The following is a 17,274-nucleotide window of genomic DNA, read 5'->3' as shown; positions in this document are numbered from 1 at the left end:
CTTTTTATTTTAAATGTCTTATTAATTTTAGTAATGATACTTGAGGTGAAGTAGCTAGACATATCTCCTTATAGATGCATGCAGTGGCCATTGAATGTTATGACTCGAAATCTGTTTAAAAATATTAATTTGTTTATTTGCGTTTAGCATAAGCAGTCACACATTTACATCATAAACATAGCAGTATAAATACTAGTAAAATTACCTAAAATGTTACATTGTCTGTTGAAAATTGCAAATCCCACTTTTTTAATTGTATTTTTTATCAAGAAACGGCCTTTTATGGTCAGGCTTCTCTTCAGTTGGATAGGTTCAGTGCAATATATTTAGAAAGGGTCATTTTCTATTCAAAAATGTAGGTTAGTGTATTAGTAGAAAGAAGTATGTATGTGTTTTATTGATTTTATTTATTGTCTGATCGTAATACTGTCTTGTTTCCCAGTTAGTAATTACAATCTGTCTGAATTACAATTATTTTCAGTACACATCTTATCACTCATATTGTTATTCAATAGATAGTTTATTTTTTACTGAAGCATTGGACAACCACTTTAATCTGGGTAAACCATTTCTTATTTCACTGCTGCAGTATCATAAGCTTTCCCTGCTAGGTATATCTGAATTATGTTTACGCATAAAGGTGCAATACACTTCACAAAGTCACCCTTTTTATTGATGGAACACTTGGTAAACATTTTTTTTATGTCCCCCCCCAAATAAAGCCTGCTTCACAAGTCATCACTGGTGATCACAAGGCCATTGGCTATCTGGTTCTCAAGAATCAGCCCCTCCTCGTCCTCCTGCACAAACAATGGAGATAATTAAAATGATCAACAACAAGCATTTTAGGTCTGCACAATATTTTTTCATACAAGGACTAGGAAATAATTTATTAACCTATTAAATATATTTGCACCATAATTACGCAAAGGATTCATTGTCTACTAAAGTGCATAATGATCAAGTACACTTTATTCCTATTGTTTGGATTAACAGGTCACTCACCTCATCTCTGGGAATGTAGTCTTTTTCTGTGCTTCTGTACGACACTACATGGATAAGAGTATATACTCTGAAAGGAGAAACCGCACAGTTTAGTTTGAGGTTGTAATCGTATTCTATTAGTCTTTCTGTCTTTTATTTGGAAATGTCTTTCTTATGCATGTTTGGAAGGTGGTGTTATGTTGATATATCATATCATATTGTGTTTGAGAAATGTTTGCCCACCTGTGGTAAAGCATAGCCAGGAACTGCACCACTAGAAGCACAGCAAATGACAAGAGGAACATCAGACTAAGAGGCTCCACCTTCAGGTATTCTCCAGATGATGTGCCATTTGGCCAGATTTTTTCAATCTTGATACTAATCACATCATTTCCAATGGCTTGTAAAAAGAAGGTGGCCACAATCCACAAAACGTTGACGATGAAATACAGAAACACTGCCTGTAAAACAGCAAAAATATCATCATTCTACAAGCCATGTGAGTAAACAAATAGATGGATTTAGAATAAATTAATATAAAAGCCCACCTTGTTCCGTAGTGACTTCAGTTCCCTTGTCACTTCCTCTTTATGTGCTTTATCATCAACAATTGGTGCAAGGTATCTCTCAAGCAGTTTCTTCCAAAAGTCATGTTCTTCCTGCCAAAATACATAGGGAAACGTGGTAGCTATATTTGCAATATTCATAATCCCTACCTAGATGAGGACAAACACGTTGTTGCGCAACACTATTATTCAGGTCAGGGGCAGACTCGGACCAGAAATTAGCCCTGGCATTTATAACACACCTGCTGATTATTTTCCTTGAGGGCCCCATTATTAGCCAGATATTTATAATTTTGCGCTAAAAACCCAGGTTAGACAGGCACACTGGGCTAAAAATGGACCAGCCCAACTGTCATTTCAGCCACCCCTGATTCAGATTATAATTCGAAGGGTGGTTATAGAGTACTGAATCTACTTGTTGCTGAAGTCCATCCCAGGCCAAATATGTAGAGAAAACAATGCCTGGAGCTGCATTGATAAGACACCAGGCGATACAATATAACATATAAATACAATATGAATGGTATGTGGCACTCAAGCAAATACCTCGGTCAGTTTCTCCACCTGTGGGGCAATGAGGGTCTTCTCTATGGCTCTTTTCACCCTCCTCTCCAGCCTCTCCATGCGGTTGGTTTTTAGGATCCTCCTGGCGGCCTCGTTAAGGGCGTACTGCAGCTCTTCTAGCTGGCTGTCGCTCAGCACGTCCTCTGGTCCCACCTTGTCCTTCAGCTCTCCGTTCACCGTGTCGGTTAGCATCATCACCAGCTCTTCACACACATCTTCCTGGTTCTTGTTCCTCAGGGTGTAGCGGATCTGCTCCTGAAGGTTCCTTTTCATGTTGGCGTAGGTCAATTTCTTCAGGAACTCTTCCTTGACAGGCTGAACCCAATCTATTTATTGAAAGAAAGTTGTGTAGAGATGAGGGTGCTGTTGAGTATAATTCAACTTGCAGTTACATACTGACTTTTTGTATGTTAGAGGTTACAGCTATACTCTTTAATTGATGTGATCCGTTATCAATAATCATGTCTACAGGTTGCGCATTATTTCACAGGATGTTTCTATTGTTATTTACCTGGTATTGTATGTAGGAAATCAGTGGGTACTTGATTTAATTAAATGTTTTTAATTCATTGGTTATTATGATGTAACTATAATTTTACCATGTAACGTTTCAATAAATGCCTAGTCATATCTGTACTGTAAGATTAAGTGCTTTCAGTTGAAAAGGGTTAGCAAGAAGCAGGTTAGCAAATGGATGGTAAAGATTAGACTTTCATGTACTGAAACACCTACCACTTTGAGGTAGTATTTCTCTTTCTTCCTCGGTGAAGCCACTATAAAGCGAACCATCATAAAGCATATTATCATCATCTTCATTGTCATCTTCAATGCTGGAATAAGCACTCTCCTTTTTAGGAATGCTGTCAACACTGTCATCACTGCTGTGAACAAGATTATGAAAAGTTACAACAGATATAGCACTTCATTTGATAAAAGTTTGCATTAAACAGTATAATGAGCAAGATCCTTTGGGCCTTTGAAATATTTTGTGCATGCCTTGTATCAGATTTTGAGTCGCTGTCTTTCTTGGCCAATTTGCTGTCTGAAGACTTTGAAAGTATTCCCTTGTTGTTTTCTTCATTCGGTGCATTATTTATCTCTTTCTTAGTGTTGGCCTGTTGTTCTTTCACCACCTGTTCGGTGACTTGCGTGTTTGGATTGACTGCCTGCTGGAGTTGCTGGAGTAGCAAGTTATCGGTCTCTTGAGTAACTTGTAGTTTCATATCCCAACAGCAGAGTTTGCAGTTGTGATCACAGAGAACATTCTGGGTCATCTTTTCTTCTTTTTCCTTGTTTGTCTCTCGGGTGCCCCATGTGACAATGTGCATGTTCACCAGCGAGTAGATTGTGAGCAAGAGATAACCACTGGGGATACAGATGAAGTACATCAGACCATAGATGATCATGCTGAACTCCTGGGGATGAAGGATGGCAGTTACCAGGTACATGACAGCCATTGACACCAGGAAGAGGCCAGTTGGGGTGATAAATGTGCCCTGCATAGCCATGTCACCTGGGGAACGAATGAAATTAAATGTGACTCGTAACAGTCTGACTTGGCACCAATCAACAATAGTGATGTAAGAGTTAGTGGTAAACTACAACTTAATCTCAGAACCCAGAACTAAATCCATTACTTAGGCTGTCATGAGAGACTAACTACAGCTCAATGTCATACAGTATGTTTGGGTGAAAAGAAACTAGAACAAAGTCTACCTGTGGCATATTGATTATAGGTTAACCGACAATGTAAAAATATAGAAATAGTTATGATGATGGGACAGGCAATAACATTTTATTTATCACCAGCCCCCACCCTTGAAAAGATAAGCGGTAGCCTCTATCTTTGCATAAACAACTTGTGGTATGTAGTGAAAAGTCATTGCCAAAGCTTACCGATGATGGCGAAGAATGATGCTAACATCAGAAAGGCATATAACACACTCATAATGGCTGCAATGATGATCTGGGCGTTTGGTTTTGCCAAAAAGCAAATTAACATGTAGAAAATAGGTGGGATGACTGCTATGATTATGGACAGGGTTCCTTCAATTTGGAACACAAACTGGAAAGCACCTAAAAGAAAGAGAAAAAGGGTGAATACTTCCTGGAATGGAGATCTGTATATCCTAGCATATAACAACAATACCATTTGAACTCATCTTCTCCGCATTACTTTTATGGTTTTATTGAACCAAAGCAAAAGTAATATAGTGCTGTGAAAAAGTATTTGCCCCCTTTCTATTTTCTCTGCTTTTGCATATTTTTGATACGGAATGTTATCAGATCTTCAACCAAAACCTATTATTATGTAAAGGGAACCTGAGTAAACTAATAACACAACAATGAAATACGTATTTAATTTATTTCATAAACAAAGTTATACAACACCGAATGCCCGCGTGATAAAGTCATTTCCCCATTACACTCAATACCTGGTTGTGCCACCTTTAGCTGCAATGACTCCAACGAAACGCTTCCTGTGGTTGTTGATCAGTAAATTTGTCCCACCCTTCCCATTTTGTCCCATGCAGAACTGCTTTAACTCAGCGACATTTGTGGGTTTTCAAGCATGAACTGCTCGTTTCAAGTCCTGCCACAACACCTCAACTGGGATTAGGTCTGGACTTTGACTAGGCCATTCCAAAACTTCAAATGTGTTGCTTTTTAGCCATTTTCATGTAAACTTGATTGTGCGTTTTGGATCATTGTCTTGCTGCTGCATTGTCTTCCAGCTGCGCTTCAGCTTCAACTCACAGACGGATGACCTGACATTCTCCTGTAGAGTTCTGATACAGAGCAGAATTCATGGTTCCTTCTACTAAGGCAACTCATCCAGGTCCTGAGGCAGCAAAGTATTCCCAAACCATCACACTACCACTGCCATGCTTGACTGTTTATATAAGGTTCTTACTGTGGAATGGAGTTTTTGGTTTTTGCCAGGCATAATGGGACTGATGTCGTCCAAAAGGTTATACTTTTGACTCATCTGTCCATAGAACATTCTTCCAAGAGTTATTCCAGCTGCTTTTTGGCAAACTTGAGTCAACCTTTTGGGTGTTGCATAACTTTGTTAATTAAATAAATAAAATTAGTATTTTTTTTGTTATTTGTAAACTCAGGTACCCTTTATCTAATATTAGGTTTTGGTGGACATTCAGTGTCAAACATAAACAAAAATAAAGAAAATCAGAAAGGGGGCAAAAGCTTTTTCACGGCACTGTATACTGTAACTCTGTCACGCTCGTGATAATGGACAGACCAAGGTGCAGCATGATTCTCAACAAAACAATAAACAAGCAATGAAACGTGACTTCCGTGGTGCAACAAACACAAACAATATCCCACAAAAGCAGGTGGGAACAGGGACACCTTAAGTATGATCCCCAATTAGAGATAACGATAATCAGCTACCTCTAATTGGGAACCATACTCAATCCCAAACATAGAAATAAATCGACTAGAACACCCCCTAGTCACGCCCTGACCTACAACACCATATAGAACCAAGGGCTCTCTATGGTCAGGGCGTGACAAACTCATGGGTTTTCAAACTTGTTTTGCCCAGGGACCCCTGACCGGGCAAACATGGGACCCAGTGACCCCCATCATAAATTAGCAACAAAAAAAAGTAAATAAATTGAATACATTTGGGAGACAGTTTCTTTTATTTTGACCTCCCCACTGTTCATTGGAAGAGGAAGTGTAAAGTCTAACATAGTCTATTAGCTAGAAAGATATCTTGGCGGCATAGGAAACATTTTGCTTTTGTTAAGCACATTTTCTGCAATTCTACAAATTATTTCATGGAGCTAAGAGAAAATATTGCAGTTTTAAAGCTGCAATTCTATGCATTTTGCCATGGCTAATGTTGTGTTCCTCTGCTCAAGCATGATAACAAAATCAATGGTCATGTGTCCTGAATGCCCGGTTTTAAAACATTTCTATTCTACCTAACTGTCTGACTGTGTTTGATTGTTAGTTCTCAAAGATGGTATTATTTTTTTTAAATATGTATAGTTCAATATCTTTTCTGCATGCTTTCTATTTGTTTTTGGTCACCTAAGTTAATTAACACTGAAACTTTTTTTCCATCCCAAAATGTAATTTTCTATATCAGTAATTAACTCCAATGACTGTAATTTCCTCCATATTAAAGGGATAGTTTGAGATTTTGGCAATGAAGCATTTTATTTACTTCCCCAGAGTTCGATGGACAGGAACAGCTAGCATGTTAACTGTTCATTGCGCTAATGCTAGTTAGCATTGGCTCATGAAACTACCTCCTCGTGAAACTAATTTCCTTCATGCTGGACGCAGACGTAAAAATGGTATCTAAGGTGATATTCTGTTGCAGCTAGCGATATTCATAAAAAAAAAAAAAGTTCCACAAAAAGTTCCCCCAAATATTTTTTCTAACATAAAAACTAAATCACAGACCCCTGCAGTACCTCCGCGGACCACAGTTTGAAAACCCCTGCTTTAACTGATGGGTAGACGTACTTTATGGTTATACCTTTAGCCCTGTGCCCTAAAATGTTAACTTTACTTAATTGTTTAGAGTGTAAGATGTTGGGGGGTGTTAAGCTGACATATGGATTGTTTTAAGATGGTCATACTATGGATAATTTAATATTGATTTTGGCCTTTACTACGAAAGCCCATAGAAACGCATTGAATAACACATTCATAAATGTTTGTGAGTTTGTAGGTCAAACTGCAGGTGCGGAGGTGCGACACTGGCGGATGCGGTGGATTTAGACGCATTCAATGCAAAAAAAACAGATATCTGTAGTTTAAGCTGACAGATTTTGACGGGTATTTTTTTGTTACGTAATTTAGATTGACGCACCAGTTTTTAAGAGAGTAAGTGGTACATCTGCTTTAACCACAGCTCTAGTTATTCTAGGTAATACAGTATAATCGGTATCCATAAACATTAATTTCCAAGAAATAACCAAACAAGTACAGTGTGAGATTGGTGCCCACCTGCTATCATCAGAGAAACGGATGCAGGGCCAAGAATGGAGGAGCTGACAGTGAATATCTGGTAGAAGATGTAGAGCCTGGAGATAGAAGAGTTCCTCTTGACTGTCTCATTGCCGCTGTGCAGGAGGTCCAGGGTGTTGGCTAGAGTGGAGGGCCCCCAGCGACGCCTCTGGTTATAGAACTCTTTGAACTCCTGAGGGGAGTTTGTGTAGGCGTCTGACGCAGCGTTGTACTCCACTCTCCAGCCCTGCTGGAGGAGCAGGGTGCACAGCCAGCGGTCCTCACCTGGCCAGCAGGAAGAGGGAAGATTCATGAAAGTCAATGTACGAATCAGGTCCTAGGACAGGTGCGCACCATAATGATTATCTCTAGGGAACACTTAATCAGCTTGCAAATATGTACGGCACCCTTGGTCGACTGAAGCCAACAGAGATAGTTCAAGGAACTGTGATAATAATACTTTCTATGAACCACCTGTGTAAAGGCTGATATCGACAATCAAGTGTTGTTGATGAGAGAATAAGAAAGTAGTCACCTTGATCATATTGAACGTACTCAGAGGCTCTAGTTGCAGTGGTGGTATATCTCTTGAGCACATTGTCATCCATCAGAGCTGATCCCCTGAACAAGCTGAAGCATCCAGGACTGCAGAGGACTGAACCAAAAACGTGCTCAGCTGTTTTCTGGAGCCAGTGACCAACAGCGTACTCAAATTTCTGATACCACACCATTGGACCTACAATAGAATACAATGCACGTTAAATATTTTGTCTTGCCCATTCACCCTCTAAATGACACACATACACAATCCATGCCACAATTGTCTCAAGACTTAAAAATCTTTCTTCTACCTGTCTCTTCCTCTTCATCTACAGTGATTGAAGTGGATTTAACAAGTGACATCAATTAGGGATCATATCTTTCACCTGGATTCACCTGGTCAGTCTGTGTCATGGAAGAGCAGGTGTTCCTAATGTTTTGTACACTCAGTGTATATGCCAGACATAGCAATGTCTGAGTGGACCACCTAAATATTTGGTAAAGCTTTACTCACCCATTCCTGTTGGATGTATTCTTCCGCATGCAGCACCCACATTGCCATACTTTCGAAGTCGATCCACCAGTAAGATCAGAGCTGCGGGGTGGAAGTCTGTATCCCCATCCAGAGCCATGATGTAGGTATTGTCATCAGATATGTGTTTTCTCTTACTGTCATTGTCATGCTGTGGCAACAGGAAACTCTCCCCATCCAATGATATTAGACTGGCACGGCAAGGATTATTCTGTCTCTGTACAAGACCCACAAAAGATATCATACACATTCATTTAGGAAAACCATGGACACCATGGCTGTCTACTGATTTAAATTAGCATTAAATGTATTACATACCGTTATCTTTTGAGGATTCTTGACAATGTATCCTTTCCACCCAAGCAGATAGTACAGGTACATGATCTGAAAGACATGTCAGATGCAAACCTATAAACATTAGATTTTCCTGAAGTGTTTCCATTCTAAAACCAGAAAGCAATTGCAAGATATACATATATTCTTCAAGCAATGTAATTAAAGTATGTTAACATATAGGAATATTGAAAATATCAAATATTGAAAATCATCCCACCCACCTGTGACCATCTCTTCTTGTTTCGGATCAGCTGTTTGTCTTTCAGATGAAAATACAGCATGTTTCCCTCTGGCATCACAAACATTAATCGCCCACCATATGGAGTCTCAATAATTGACACATCATCAGGCTCCTTATTGGTGAATACCCTGAAATACACAAACATTCAAGATTCATTATAATACAGTTTGCAGTCTTTGGATTTATAGAATTGTCAGTTGTAGTGTATGCGTCATTATGCGTGCTTGTGCTCATTAATTTACTCTATTGGTTCGGTTATATGGAACAAAGATCAAAGAAAAACAAAATATCCACTTACCTGTATACCTCTATGACCACATGAATGAGATCGGTCACATATTCGTTGACAAACTTTTTGCCTGTCTCCTTTTCTATCATGAATGCGTCATCTACAAATATGTGGCATTCAAAGTCAAAAACATCTTTATGTTCCTCTTTTGGGTCACCTCTGTACCGGTCCAACCTGAAACCATCAAGACACATGATTACATAAAGTCAGATTTTTCTGCTTAACATTATGATCGCCTCCTTATCATTCGTTCTATTTTCTGAAAGTCTTTTGGCCCCGTACAACTAATATGGAACGCATTTTACACAATGTTTGTGATACAAATTATATCTTGTGATACAACAAAGAGTTTGTCTGTACAAACATGTTTACACAAACATTTTACAGTATCACAACAACTCCTGTGTACTTATTTTTGTTCAGAAAAACTCTCTGTTGTATCACAACCGTTTGTGCCAAATGTGTTTGTGCCAAAAGGCTTCATGAGTTATACAACTTGAGTGTACACGGGGCCATTGTTTTGTGTTGTATACAAGAGGCCTCTGCTTTACCTGAACATGGATGTCAGGATCTTCAACATCTCATCATAGGTCTCATGCCACATTGTTGCACAGAGGTAAATGACACAATTTTCCACGTCATCAACAACACTACTGTAAAATGAAAAACATTGTGAAAGTGTGAGAACTTGTTTGGATGGATGGGGAGAGAGAACTGTTTCTAATCATGTTAATGTCAGTGAGTATATTTCAGCACAATTCCACTGAGTCTCTGTGTTTTATAGTACACTGTCGGTAAAACTAAACAATACGTCTATTTGCACTGTTGCAATGTGAAGTATTGGACCACATGGACTTAATCAATTAAATAGCAGAATCTTGCCTCTCTTGGTTCCTCGTTCGTACAACCTTCATCTTGGTGTTCAGAAGCAGAGACAGGTCGATGAAGGCAGACTCGTATAGGCGTCGCACAAACAGCTCAGTTGTGCGCTCGATCCTCTGGACCCTGAAGTTCCACACGTAGTAGGTGCATGTGATGAGCCCGAGCCACATGCAAATCCCCTCCAGCGCAAGTAGGGAGAAAGGCCAGGTCCAGTAATGGCTGCTCAAAGAAGTCCTGCAGATGCTCTTGGTGATCTCCAGCATCACAACTGTGCTAGTGTTCTTTGTGCTTAGTTCAACTAGGCTCGAGCAAAAGTCTGTGATAGAAGTTGTGTCGGCTCCAGCTAGGTCTTCAGATTGCGTTAGGAAAAGGATCATGCCGAGGATAAGAACGGCAGGCCCAGTGAAGCAGACAGGGAAGGCGAAGCTCATTCGCACAGAGTGGATCTTACAAGCCACCACCCCAAACCAATGGCATGCAGCAGAGAAAAAGGCTTGGAGGAAAAGGAGAATAAGACCAATATCAAGTGTCTCTCTATGCCTTGCAATTGTATTTTCATCGTCATCTGCCTTAGCAGTGAAATCAAAATCTGACCATACAATGTTTTCCTGTATCAACACGTGGTAGATGAGGTACACAGCAGCAATGACTACTATCCTTAAGAGGCTGGATATCACAAACACAAAGTCTCTGAAGGTGTCCAACTCAGTCAGCATTTCTTGCATGTTGTTGCTCGCCTGCACTGGGTTTTCCCACCAGGTCAGAGAAACCAAAAAGGATGCAAAAACTGCAATGCCAACATACCAATAACAGTCATCTTCCTGGCCTGATACAAAAGAGGATACTCGAACATAATAGTCTGCCCCAAGGAGAAAGTAGCCAGTCAGGACAAGCATAAGAGAACAAATGGGGAAGATGATCTTCCAGTTCTCTCTCTGCAGGCGAAATACTATCTGTAGGACAGAGGAAAGCATGCAGACTCCCCCAGAGATGAACAGGTTTGTGAGTACATCAAACTGGGGCATCACTACCAGCACCAGGATGGAGGTCCCAAGAGACACCAAGCATTCAATGCCACACACCTGAAAGATATAGATTTCAATTTGTATTGACAGCAAGCAATTCAAGGAGCAATTAAGAGTTACAAAGATCACCAAGGAGTCAAATGGTGTAGTATTTCACAGTGTCAACTTACAATTCCCATAGTTCTCATGTTTGGAGGAACAAAGTTCTTGAAAGCGCATTTCCACAGTGACTTGAGGAACACGAGCAGGTTGGGCACCACCAAAGAGCACACCAGCATGAGCACGTAGTATTGTCTTTCCTTGGGAGTCCTAGTTGATGTGGGGCTTGAGAGCGTGGATAGAACGAGCAGAGAGCCCTGCAGATTGGATGTAAACACAACTGACATCAGACTTTTTATATGATAAAATCAAAGGTGACTGAATTAATTAATTTAGACACTGATCTACACAGGGTTGGGTAATAGCTGATTACATGTAATCAGTTACATGTAATCAGATTTAAAAAATAATAATACTGGAATCCATTATGTTACTATCAAAAATATTGTAATCAGATTACATATACTTAAAATCTTTTAATTTTTTATTTTTATTTTTCTTGGATTACTTTTAAATTCAGAAAGGACATTATGACACCTTTCTGTTTTCTCAATGACATTAAATTCAGCACTGAAACAAGGCTCAAGTTTAAGTTTGTTCCATCTGAGTGAGTCTGACCACAAGTCAGAGACCACTATGATGACACATCAAATGCGTTTGATGGGCTCTATTTGTCTTCTTCTAAAGCCTCTTAAGGGGAAAGTAATCGAAAAGTAAATGAATGTAATCAGATTACGTTACTGAGTTTGGGTAATCCAAAAGTTATATTACTGATAACAATTTTGGACAGGTAACTAGTAACTGTAAAGGATTACATTTAGAAAGTAACTTACTCAACCCTGAAACTACATAGTGAGTGTGAACATTTCCTTCATAGTATTTTGACTTCACAAGGAGAATGTTTGCAGTGTACATGTTAGAGAGAAGAACAGATAGGAGAGTACAAAGTGTCTAGGGTATAGTCATGTCATAAATTCTCTTGCTCCACATGTGCCCATGGAGATGGCAATACCAGCTGAGACGGTAAGGGGAAACGTACAAGAGGCTTTAATTAGTATCACTTCTGTCAATGGAAACATGGAAACGAGCTGACAAGGTACAAATCTGTCGTTCTGCCCCTGAACAGGCAGTTAACCCACTGTTCCTAGGCCATCATTGAAAATAAGAATTTGTTCTTAACTGACTTGCCTAGTTAAATAAAGGTCAAATAAAAAAATATAGACATAACATATTTATATATACCCTCTCATTAAAGACAGTCATGAGTTTTGTCTCATATAGAACCCATACCACTTCCCTTGTAAATTATTAATCAATGCTGATGTGGGTAAGGGAACAGTGGGCCCAGTGAAGCAGACAGGGAAGGCAAAGCTCATTCGCATAGAGTATATCTTACAAGCCACCACCCCAAACCAATGGCATGCAGCAGAAAAAAAGGCTTGGAGGACAAAAGACAATAAGACCAATATCAAGTGTCTCTCTATGCCTTACAATTGTTTTTTCATCGTCATCTGCCTTAGCAGTGAAATCAAAATCTGACCATACAATGTTTTCCTGTATCAACACGTGGTAGATGAGGTACACAGCAGCAATGACTACTGTCCTTAAGAGGCTGGATATCACAAACACAAATTCTCTGAAGGTGTCCAACTCAGTCAGCATTTCTTGCATGTTGTTGCTCACCTGCACTGGGTTTTCCCACCAGGTCAGAGAAACCAAAAAGGATGCAAAAACTGCGATGTCAACATACCAATAACAGACTTTTTCCACATTTTGTTACATTACAGCCTTATTCTAAAATTGATTAAATATTTGTTTCCCTTCATCAATCTACACACAATAACCCATAATGACAAAGCAAAAACAGGTTTTTAGAAATGTTTGCTAATTTATAAAAATGTTGTTTAAAAAAAAATCACATTTACATAAGTATTCAGACCCTTTGCTCAGTACTTTATTGAAGCACCTATGGCAGTGATTACAGCATCAAGACTTCTTGGGTATGACGCTACAAGCTTGGCACACCTGTATTTGGGGAGTTTCTCCCATTCTTCTTTGCAGATCCTCTCAAGCTCTGTTAGGTTGGATGAAGAATGTTGCTGCACAGCTATTTTCAGGTCTCTCCAGAGATCGATCAAGTTCTAGTCCAGGCTCTGGATGGGCCACTCAAGGACATTCAGTACAAAGACTTGTACCGAAGCCACTCCTACATTGTCTTAGCTGTATGCTTAGGGTCGTTGTCCTGTTGGAAGGTGAATCTTCGCCCCAGTCTGAGTTCCTGAGTGCACTGGAGCAGGTTTTCATCAAGGATCTCGTACTTTGCTCCGTTCATCTTTCCCTCGATCCTGACTGGTCTCCCAGTCCCTGCTGCTGAAAACATCCCCACAGCATGACGCTGCCACCACCATGCTTCAGCGTAGGGACGGTGCCAAGTTTCCTCCTGATGTGGCACTTGACATTCAGGCCAAAGAGTTCAATCGTGTTTTCATCAGACCAAATAATCTTGTTTCTCATGGTCTGAGAGCCTTTATGTGCCTTTTGGTAAACTCCAAGAAGGCTATCATGTGCCTTTTGCTGAGGAGTGGCTTCTGTCTGGCCACTCTACCATAAACGCCTGATTGTGCTACAGAGATGGTTGTCCTTCAGGAAGGTTCTCCCATCTCCACAGAGGAATTCTAGAGCTTTGTCCGAGTTACCATTGGGTTCTTGGTCACCTCTCTGACAAATTAAATTGTAGAAACATCTCAAGGATTATCAATGGAAACAGGATGCACCTGAGCTCAATTTTGAGTCTCATAGCAAAGGGTCTGAATACCTTTGTAAATGTTTTTTTTTCTTTTTTTGTTGCAGAAATGTAGATAAAACTGTTTTTGCTTTGCCATTATGGGGTATTGTGTGTAGATTACTGAGAAAATATATATTTAATCCATTTTAGAATATGGCTGTAACGTAACTAAATGTGGAAGAAGTCAAGGGCCTGAATACTTTCCCGAAGGCATTGTATCTGATATGGTATGGATTCGATATACATTAAAGGGATAGTTTACCCAAATTACACAATTACATATTGGTTTCCTTACCCTGTAAGCAGTCTATGTAAGCATTCTACGGACAAGGTAGATGTCTGACAACAATCCATGATTTGTTTTAATTTCCCTGGCACTGTTCCACATGCTAACATTTTAGCATTTGTGGCACAAATCCCATTAAATCATTCAAGTCATGGGACCGAAATTTGGACGTGATGTGTGAAAAAATGCTAATATCTGTCCCATTACTTAAATGGGATTTCTGCCGCAAATGCTAAAACGTTAGCATATGGAAACAGTGCCAGGGAAACTAAGCCAAATCATGTATTGCTGCCATACCTTATCCATAGACGGATTACAGGATAAGGAAACCAATGTGTTATTTGGTCATTTGGGTGAGTTATTCCTTTAAAATATGATTATAAGATGACATCACAGGAGGTATTATGCTTGAATGTGTTGATCCAGTAGTTGCCAGGTTCAGGGTGCTGGTCCCTAATTGTGGCCCACCTTGCTGATGACAGCACTGGACAGGACCATTATCCCCACGAACCCTGCCACCAGGTGCTGGAACAACTCAAAGCATCTTCTCTTCTCCTCTTTCTCAGCACCAATGGGATTCAACTGGAATGGATCCCAGGTGTCCCTGTGACAGTATCGAAAACAATTCCAAACATTTAGTTAAAACTGTTTTTACTGGTTCATAAACCATCCTTAAAACGTGAACTGGAAGTCTTTATAAACCCTTTATAAACTGTTACTTTAATATCTAACTTGAAGATATGTCATATTAAAGGAAGTCCAGTGGCACAAGTGAGTCACAAGTGGCATTAAACAACATCCATTTTCAAGTGTGTGGCAGGCAAAGATGACAATATATTAGGCACTATTGAATCATTGGAAATGAGACTGTTGATGGGGTACAGTAGATACTGACAACTGCATACCCGGGTCTACATATATCTAATGAGCTTTGGCTTTGAAACATCCAAACACACCCAACCCAATTGTGACCATCCCTACAAGTTGAATCACCCTAATTAAGATAAGACCATTATCCATTATATTAACCTTAAGTAAACTATTGCTTATACAAGCTTTGTGGGCTAAGTGTCATCTCTACCAGGCTTACTAAAATAAACTGATTTGAAGAGGGAACCAAATGTTGATAATCTTGTGTCAAATAATTAATCTGAATAGACTGTTGATTATGATGTAGCTCAGTGGTTCTCAACCTGGCCACCTATAACATAGGCCTGATCATAAGCCTTACACCTATATTTGTAGGCTATTATTCACCCTAAAACATGAATGTATTGCAAATCATCTGTCATGCTCGTTTGAATGAGTCTCAAAATACTTATTGTAAGCATAATGTAGTAATGAATAATACACTGTCAGATCTCTTTGTTTGTTCATTCCTATTGATATGCTTATCAGAACAAAATGTCATTAAGAAGCATTTGGGAAGGAATGAAACCTTGCTTCCTTCAAAAACTGGTTCCACGTCATTTCAACAACAAAAACAACAATAAATGTGATGAGGTTGAATCAACATGGAACATGGATTTGCAAAAAGTCATCAGCGTAAGAAATGTTTGTCTGTTTTTCACCCAACTTGCAACCTAAATCCAATGACATGGTGAAATTTGTTGTGGATTTCAAATTGAATTCACACGAGTTGACAACTCAACCAAATGTAAATCAAAACTAGTGGATTGTAATGTACACTGAGTACACAAAACATTAGGAACACCTTCCTAACATTGAGTTACACCCTCTTTTGCCCTCAGAACAGCCCCAATTCGTCGGGACATGGACTCTACAATGTGTCGAAAATGTTCCACAAGGATGCTGGCCCATGTTGAGTCCAATGCTTATCACAGCTGTGTCAAGTTGGCTGGATTTGGTTGGTAGACCATTCTTGATACACACAGCTGTTGGTCGTGAAAAACCCAGCAGCATTGCAGTTCTTGACACACTCAAACCAGTTCGCCTGGCACCTACTGCCATACCCCACTCAAAGGCACTTAAATATTTTGTCTTGCCCATTCACCCTCTGAATGGCACACACACAGTCTCAAGGCTTAAAAATCCTTCCTTAACCCACCTCCTCCCCTTCATCTACACTGATTGAAGTGGATTTGTTTCCTATGCATAGTCACTTCGCACCCACCTACATGTACAGATTACCTCAACTAGCCTGTACCCCTGCACACTGACTCGGTACCAGTGCCCCCTGTATATAGCCTCGTTATTGTTATTGTTATTGTGTTACTTTTTATTATTACTTTTTATTTTAGCCTACTTGGTAAATATTTTCTTGTTCTTGAACTGCGCTGTTGGTTAAGGGCTTGTAAGTAAGCATTTCACGGTAAAGTCTGCACTTGTTGTATGCGGCGCATGTGGCAAATAAAGTTGGATTTGATTTAACAAATGACATCAATAAGGGATCATAGCTTTCACCTGGATTCACCTGGTCAGTCTGTGTCATGTTCCTAATGTTTTGCGCACTCAGTGTATATCTTCAAAACAAAATGCTCATTACCGTCCAAATAATGGTCAATTATATATGTCATTGGACATGGTATAGTTGTATCATGATATGTTGTATTACCTCTATTTAGTATGATTTCAGTATAGGTAGAATATTTTCAATTTATGGAATAATTCCATTTTATTCTACAGAGCTAATTATTTTCAGGATCAGGCCCTGTGAATCCTAACAGTTTTGCCTGAAATTATTCCCACATTCCATCTGAATTTATTTATTTTAGATTACTAAAACGTACCTGTGTCTCCCTTCCCTTTTCCGCCCTCTGAATTTGAGCTCCTCCATGTTTCACCGTCCTTAGTAGTCCTTAGTAGCAGTCCATTTACTGAGGTACTAAGGTATTGATATGCGTACATTTACTTTAATCAACTACCACTGTCTGCAACGCCTCGCCCCTCCCTCGTTTACTGCTCATTAGCCATAAAGAGGTACAAGGATCATAAGTAAAGACACTTTAACATCTTTATTATCGCCCACGGAAATGAATGAAACAAGAAATGTGGCATTATGAGGTGTCTTTTTGTTTGCCTTTATGACAGTGTACATGTGAAAGGTTGATTTACATGTTGTATGTACAAAATTAAAGACCTCAAAGATTTACATGTCTTCAGTGGGGCAATTTGTTTACCAAGATGAGTTACATA

At 39.5% G+C, this 17,274-nt stretch overlaps 1 protein-coding gene across 2 annotated transcripts; it reads right to left on the bottom strand.

The window, feature by feature from the left end:
- Positions 1–110: 110 nt before the first annotated feature.
- On the bottom strand, positions 111–16,975 carry LOC115113025 (chitin synthase chs-2-like). 2 transcript variants are annotated; one of them, XM_029640209.2, is made up of 19 exons: positions 16,869–16,975; positions 14,587–14,722; positions 11,119–11,304; positions 9,924–11,005; positions 9,593–9,694; positions 9,051–9,215; positions 8,733–8,880; positions 8,494–8,559; positions 8,158–8,392; positions 7,639–7,839; positions 7,104–7,388; positions 4,011–4,190; positions 3,111–3,627; positions 2,847–2,995; positions 2,097–2,440; positions 1,533–1,643; positions 1,228–1,445; positions 1,006–1,072; positions 111–800 (listed from the first exon to the last, which is right to left on the bottom strand). In XM_029640209.2, exons 1-19 carry the CDS (start codon positions 16,913–16,915, stop codon positions 729–731), a joined length of 4,311 nt encoding a protein of 1,436 aa, XP_029496069.1. In that variant the 5' UTR covers positions 16,916–16,975; the 3' UTR covers positions 111–728. The 2 variants fall into 2 exon arrangements, with proteins under 2 accessions (XP_029496069.1, XP_029496070.1); XM_029640210.2 differs by having other exon boundaries at positions 2,847–2,992.
- Positions 16,976–17,274: the final 299 nt, after the last annotated feature.

The sequence above is a fragment of the Oncorhynchus nerka genome, linkage group LG28 (genome assembly GCF_034236695.1).
Source record: "Oncorhynchus nerka isolate Pitt River linkage group LG28, Oner_Uvic_2.0, whole genome shotgun sequence".
In the NCBI taxonomy this organism is placed as follows: Eukaryota; Metazoa; Chordata; class Actinopteri; order Salmoniformes; family Salmonidae; genus Oncorhynchus; species Oncorhynchus nerka.
The sequence above is the reverse complement of the archived record's forward strand: the minus strand, read 5'-3'. Positions and strand labels throughout refer to the sequence as shown.